At 54.7% G+C, this 6,960-nt stretch overlaps 1 protein-coding gene across 5 annotated transcripts; it reads left to right on the top strand.

Annotated features, from left to right (window-relative positions):
* The first annotated feature begins 100 nt into the window (after positions 1-100).
* Ulk3 (unc-51 like kinase 3) lies at positions 101-6,670 on the top strand. 5 transcript variants are annotated; one of them, XM_052188225.1, is made up of 16 exons: positions 101-334; positions 890-1,030; positions 1,114-1,234; positions 1,669-1,773; positions 2,580-2,723; positions 2,916-2,998; positions 3,384-3,539; positions 3,723-3,828; positions 4,002-4,042; positions 4,290-4,392; positions 4,522-4,586; positions 4,671-4,749; positions 4,833-4,870; positions 5,178-5,225; positions 5,352-5,418; positions 5,512-6,670. In XM_052188225.1, the coding sequence occupies exons 1-16, from the start codon at positions 233-235 to the stop codon at positions 5,526-5,528; spliced, it is 1,416 nt and encodes a 471-aa protein (XP_052044185.1). In that variant the 5' UTR covers positions 101-232; the 3' UTR covers positions 5,529-6,670. The 5 variants fall into 5 exon arrangements, 3 of the variants coding, with proteins under 3 accessions (XP_052044185.1, XP_052044184.1, XP_052044186.1); XM_052188224.1 differs by having other exon boundaries at positions 4,830-4,870; XM_052188226.1 differs by lacking the exon at positions 2,916-2,998 and having other exon boundaries at positions 3,412-3,539; positions 4,830-4,870.
* Positions 6,671-6,960: the final 290 nt, after the last annotated feature.

Genomic DNA, 6,960 nt, shown 5'->3' with positions numbered 1-6,960 from the left:
CACGCACTGAAGCGTCAGTGTCTGAAACCTGCCTGGCAGTCCTAGGCAGGCAGAGGGTGTCGCCCAGCCCGCGGCGGGGCGGAGCCTCGGAGGGGAGGTGTCGAGCCGCGCTTCCGGCGGGCAGCGCTGGGGCCCTGTGGAGTCCCGCCTCGCCGCCCCTCGAGCGCCCCCAGCTTCGCTGCTGGCCGGAACCTGCACCCCGAACCAGGAAGCACCTGGCAGAGGGCGCGGGATGGCTGGGTCCGGCTGGGGTCTCCCCCGACTGGAAGGTTTCATCATTACCGAGCGCCTGGGCAGTGGCACGTACGCCACGGTTTACAAGGCCTACGCCAAGGTGGGTGTGGGCGGGTCGTGCCCGAGGTGTCCGGCGCCAGGGACCCGGATCCTGTGCCAGCCAACTCCCTGCAAGCCCGGCTGGGTGACGGGCCAACTAAGCAGAAAAGGCGATCGCCTTGAGAGCAGTAAGGCCAGCGGCTGCCCAAGCGGGTGGAGGAGGCTGGAGCTAACCGCCCCTTTTAGGTTTTAAAAACAACCACACCGGTTTGGTCTGGAGGGGCGGGCAATGACCTAAAGGAACCTCGGTGTCAGTGGTTGAAGAACCGGCTCTGTATGGAAGTTACCTTAGGGGCTGGGAGGAGTCTGGGGTCAGACTCCCAGGAGGCAGCACCAGTTAGAAAGCAGAGTGGCTAGCTCTTTAAATAGTGACATTCCCCCCCCCTCACCACCGCCACTCTAGAAAGTGATGCCTTGGGTTAGAAGCATGGTGTTGGTGGGATTCCAGAATCCAGAGGTCCATGGAGAGTGAAAGGTTGCAGAAGGAACCAGAGCCCACTCCAACCCATGGGGTCGGCCCCTTCAAGACAGAGACCCCAGATTTCCTGTACCACAGAAGGATACTCGGGAAGTGGTAGCCATAAAATGCGTGGCCAAGAAGAGTCTCAACAAGGCGTCAGTGGAAAACCTCCTGACTGAGATTGAGATCCTCAAGGGCATTCGGCACCCCCACATCGTGCAGCTCAAAGACTTTCAGGTCTGATCCTGGGATAGGGTTCCCTCCAAAGGAGGCTGGAGAAGGGACCCTGCCTAAAGCTGTCTCTTTACTTCCAACCATAGTGGGACAGTGACAATATCTACCTCATCATGGAGTTCTGTGCAGGGGGTGACCTGTCTCGCTTCATCCATACCCGCAGGATCCTGCCTGAGAAGGTGGCCCGTGTTTTCATGCAGCAGTTGGGTAAAAAGCCTGTGACACACCCCATGTCCTCTTCTCCCCTATCCCAATGCTTTGCAATCTTCAGTGTTTGTGTCCCTAGCATCTGTAGGGAATTCAGGCTTCCACACAGAGAACATGCTGTAAGAACCTTGTGGAATCTTCCAGGGCCCAGTAGGTGGAACCCAAGTGCTTTAGTGAGGGAGAAGGCAAAGTCCTAAAGGGCTTGGGCTTTTCTGGAAGCTCCTTGAAGGGAGGGTGGTTTTATGAAAGGTGCAAAGAGCGGGCGCTCAGGGAACTCTTAGGAATAGCCGGCCTGCTGCTTCTGTAAATCCTGTACATCAGCCAGAACAGCACGGCAGTAAGACTGCTGCTGTACAGGGATAGAGGAAGGCAGGGGAGGGAAGAGGCAGGAGGGAAAGAGGCTCTGACTTGTTTTCTTGTGGCTGACTCCTCAGCTAGTGCCCTGCAGTTCCTGCATGAACGAAACATCTCTCACTTGGATCTGAAGCCGCAGAACATCCTGCTGAGCTCTTTGGAGAAGCCCCACCTGAAACTGGCAGGTCGGGGTCTGGGACAGCAGGGTGACTGTTTTAGAGAGGGTGAACTGTAAGCTCCTGGCTGTGCTCGCTCGGTGGCCTGGTTCCCAGGGGTTCCTCTGTTAAATTATTAGTGCCAGATCAGGAGGTATAGGGCTGGGCCCATCCCTGAAAGGTAGCACCCCTTCTCAGGCTGCAGTGTTGTGGGTGGAGCTAGGGATCAAGTCTGGATCCGAGGTGGGGTTCAGTCTGAAAACAGTCCCAGCTTGTGACCAGCATCCAGGATCAGAGCCGACGAGACCCAGCTTAATCTGTTATTAGGATTAGGGCTCAATCTGGACAGCTGAGAATGCATAACAGAGGACAGGTGTTTGTGACTTCTGATAAGAATTGAATGGATGTGAGCTCGGAGGCCAGAGAACATGAAATAACTTAGTGCTGAAGCTAAGGCTGGGGCTTTCTGTGGAAGTCTTTGAGATAGACTTAGGGAAAAGGTGCTTAAGTGTGCCTTGCAGCGGCAGTGGTGGAGCACGCCTTTAATCCCAGCATTTGGGAGGCCGAGGCAGGTGGATTTCTGAGTTCAAGGCTGGTCTACAGAGTGCGTTCCAGGACAGCCAGGGCTACACAGAGAAACTTTCCTTGAAAAACCAAACCAAAAAAAAAAAAAGTGTGCCATGCAGAGGGTTTCCACCCCAGAAGGGGATATAAGAGTGTGTTGCACAGGGGAGGAGACAGGAGTAATCCCGGTGAGTCTAGGGTGAGGAGGAGCTCTGACTGGACTCACAGAAGCAGCTTGGATTTGAACCTTGCGCCTGGCCTCTTGCCTGCAGACTTTGGCTTTGCCCAGCACATGTCCCCATGGGATGAAAAACATGTGCTTCGCGGCTCCCCACTGTATATGGCCCCTGAGATGGTGTGCCGGCGGCAGTATGACGCACGTGTGGACCTCTGGTCTGTGGGGGTCATCCTGTATGGTGAGACTTTTGTTCCCTTGTTGTCCACCCTGAGAGTTACTCTGTATTTGGGCCCAGCTTCTCTGGGCCTCTCCTGGGTCCTGATGAGAATTAAGGGCTCTCTTCTGAGGGCTTTTGGCCCCCTTTTTGTGGGTGAGCTAGGCAAGACTTAAACCTGTTCCCCTCCAGCCTCCCCTCTGCCTTCTTCCACAGAAGCCCTCTTTGGGCAGCCCCCCTTTGCCTCCAGATCGTTCTCAGAGCTAGAGGAAAAGATTCGCAGCAATCGGGTTATTGAGGTGCGTCTGGCAGGGTCTTGGTATCCACTGGGGATTGAGGGACTTATTGGCAGCGCTGCCACAGACTGCAGTGTAGGCTCTGGGCCTTTCATGGCAGTGGGGCATGCTCTGCACAGAAGCCTAGAGTCTGATCTGTTCCCGAGGATCCAGATCAGTTACAGGCCTCACCTTGCCATAGTCCAGGGCTAGAGGCAAATACCCCTTTGGTAGGAGACTGACAAAGGATGCTTGGCTCTCTTCCTGCACATCACCTGGACCTGCCAGGTTCCACTCAAGTCTCAGTTTACCCACCAGCAAACATGTACCTTATGGGGGTTCCTAGCAGGCCTTGAGCTTTGGGCTCAGACGTTGGAGCCTCACGCGTCCCTGCTCTGTGCCTCTGTAGCTCCCTCTTCGGCCCCAACTCTCCCTAGACTGCCGGGACCTGTTGCAGCGACTTCTAGAGCGGGACCCTAGCCGTCGAATCTCCTTCCAGGACTTCTTTGCCCACCGCTGGGTAGACCTGGAGCACATGCCCAGTGGGGAAAGCCTGGCGCGAGCAGTAAGCAGACCGATGGGGATAGGGTGGGCTGGGTTTCATTTGGCCGCACTCGGTGGTTAATAGGTGACTGGCTCACAGAAGCAGAGCAGGTTGCCACGGGGCACGGGGGTGGGATTGCTGACTGATGCTGGTTGCAGTGCCATTACGAAGGTAAGTTTGATTGCCAGTCCTCCATCCTCCCAGACAGCCCTAGTGGTGGAGGCTGTGAAGAAGGACCAGGAAGGGGATACGGCTGCTGCCCTCTCGCTCTACTGCAAAGCTCTGGACTTCTTTGTACCTGCACTACACTGTGAGGACCAGGCCACTCCTATAACCTGAGTACAGAGGGGGCAGAGTTGGGTCAAGTTTAGGGGAGACGGTGTGGAAAATCAACCTGGAACTTAGTATCTGAGGGTTGCAGAGGGCTTACTGTGGGGTAGGCTTCAGTACAGCATCTTCATATGAGCCCTTCCCCTTCTGCAGACGAAGTGGATGCCCAGAGGAAGGAGGCCATTAAGGCGAAGGTGGGTGATCTTCCCGGGAGAAAATGGGTGGACATGAGAGGCCAGAGATCACAAGCCTCTGACAAATGGCATTTTTAGAATTGAAATCTCTCTCATAAGATAGGGCTGGGGGAAGTGGGTGGGCCAGGCTAGCTTGTGTGATGTCTGACAGGGTTAGTGTGAGACAATCAATCACTAAGGACCAGAGGCAAACCTGGAGATAGGCTCAGGGTGGGGGGATAGCCCTGAGCCCCTCATTCTCTTACAGGTTGGGCAGTATGTGTCCCGGGCAGAAGAGCTCAAAGCCATTGTCTCCTTCTCCAGTCAGGCCCTGCTAAGACAGGGCACAACTGTCCAAGAGCTGCTACGAGGTAGGCTTCGGTCCCTGGTCTGTGCACAAGTCCTGGCAACCCCACTCCGTCATGACGGAGACTGACAGGGCCTTCCTATGCAAAAACAGCAGGCTGCTCCCTCACTGTGAGCCTTTACTCTCACATCAGAGATGGCCCGTGACAAGCCACGCCTCCTAGCTGCCCTGGAAGTGGCCTCAGCCGCCATGGCCAAGGTTTGTGCTCATTGGGAAGGGTCCGGGGGCACAGGAGGGAGACCAAGGCACAGTATGGAGTGATGTGCTGCCCCCTGGCTGTAGGAGGAGGAAGCTGGCAAAGAGCAGGATGCCCTGGACCTGTACCAACACAGCCTCGGGGAGCTGCTGCTGCTGTTGGCAGGTAAGGCCCCGCACCGCTGCTGCTGCCGCCCACTCCCGCCTCTGGCTACCCTGTCCTCACTATCTCCCCTCTCCTTACAGCAGAAGCCCCAGGCCGAAGGCGAGAGCTCCTTCACACCGAGGTACTCAGTAGGGCTGGGAGTCAAGACGTGCTCCTTCCCCTCTTCCTACTCAAGTCTGTGGGACCTCCTTAGATTACATATGGAGTTCCCCTGCCTCAGAATTGTGAGGTCAGGGACCCAGGTCTTCTGTGCCCGAATAAACCAAAAGTCTGCCGGGCTCCTGCAACAGGGAACTCTTCCTGGAGGAGAGAACAAATAAAGTTCTCAGAGACAGGGCCATTCTCCTGAGACAGGGTTCTGGGGAGCAGGGGTGAGGAGGCACCTGACTCGAACCCTCCTCACGTCTGCACATGTCTTCTCTTGGCAGGTTCAGAACCTCATGGCTCGAGCTGAATACCTGAAGGAGCAGATCAAGGTGTGCATGGACAGGCCACGCTGGCCAGTGGGCTGTGGGTCCCTCCTCTCTGTGGCTGTGTGTGCGCTGTGGCTTCTGAGTCTAGCTGGCTCTGTCTTACCCCTTGCTCTGCTTTTACATCCACAGATAAGGGAATCTCACTGGGAAGCAGAGAGTCTGGACAAGGAGGGGCTGTCGGAGTCTGTTCGTAGCTGTGAGTCCTGCTCTGGGGTCTGACAGCCCATAATAGGAGTTTGCCTCTCTTGTCAGAGACCCAAGCCTGACCTTCCTCTTCCCCCTCTGTTAGCTTGCACACTGCAGTGACACCGGAAGGACCAGTGGATGGAGCACAACCCTAGAGAAAAGCCGCACACCAGGTTGTCACCTGTGCACCTGGGACCTTCCTGGACGAGCACCTCCCACATCCTAGTGCCCAGCATTCCTCTGAGTGTTCTCCACCCTAGGGGCATCTGGTGGCAGGTGTACTAAACTCTGGGAGAATTACTTTACTATGACTGTCATTAGGTGACTGCTGGTCTAGGCCTGTTGGCTCCAGGACATCATCACCCTGTTGTGTTTTGTTCTGCAAAGAGAACATCATGCCTCTGCAGACACTTCAGTTCCTTCCCTGCTACCAGACAGCTGCTGTACCAAGGCCAACCCTCCCTGGGAGCCTTTATTCCAACCCTACTTTCTTCTTACACTGGAATGGGACACTCCGATACTCTCAGGGACTACCTACCCGACGGCACTCAGCCCTGCAGACCTCCCCAGTCTTCCGGGGAGCTCACAGTTGCCATCCTTTTCAGTTCTTTAAGACAATCCTTCATGCATGAAAGTCACGTCCTTTGTAAAGGTGGAGTACCTGGGAGACCTTCCCTGCCTTGGCGTGGGCGAGGGGTCCTCATCCACCTCTTACAGCTCTCTCTGAAGGGATGTGCCACACTGGTCACATGGCAGGCCTTGAGCTAGAGCTGGGTCTTGGCTGTGTCTTCCCTTCTGTCCTCTTAAGCTATGGATACAGCTTCTACCCTGTGTGAGCTGGAGAAGAATTTACATATCTGGAGTTACTGGAGGATTGCTTTGTTTAATACCCCCCAATCATCATCTTGTTTCAGATTTTTATTCAAATTCTTATTGAAGGCTGATTTTGAATAAGGAGCAGAGGAGCTATTCTGTCACAAATAACCCCAAATGACAGGCATTGAGAGTTTCTTTCTTTCTTTCTTTCCTTCTTTCTTTCTGTGGTGTGGTGTGTGTGTGTGTGTGTGTGTGTGTGTGTGTGTGTGTGTGTGTGTGTGTGTGTGTGTATGAAGGGTTATTTCTAAAGTTAGAGAATATTGGTGATTTCCAATCATTCTGCTCTTACCTGCTTCTTTAGGGCGAAGTGGAACATCCTCCTTGCTAGAGGCTGGGTGTATGTAAAGATTATAGGTCATTGTTTCTCTATTAAATTATTTTCCATACTTATGCATTTCTTCTTGCCTTGGAAAAATAGGTGAAGTGGACCTGCTCATAACCAGGAGAAGTTGGGGAGCTTGAGTAGTGTCCCAGAGGGAAGTGACTCCTGTCTCTTGCCTTTAGTCTCTGGGGATCCAGGAGTCCTGCTGACTGCCACCATTCCTACCAACATCCTGGTGTGTGTTGTTGGGAGCAGGGACAGAATGGACAGGCTGGGAGCCCAGCCAGGCCTTCTTCTGCACACCTCAGCACAGTGGCAGGTGGTAGCCCTTTAGAACACTCTAGAACAGTCCTG

The sequence above is a fragment of the Apodemus sylvaticus genome, chromosome 7 (genome assembly GCF_947179515.1).
Source record: "Apodemus sylvaticus chromosome 7, mApoSyl1.1, whole genome shotgun sequence".
Classification (NCBI taxonomy): domain Eukaryota; kingdom Metazoa; phylum Chordata; class Mammalia; order Rodentia; family Muridae; genus Apodemus; species Apodemus sylvaticus.
This window is presented reverse-complemented; position numbering and strand designations above follow the sequence as displayed.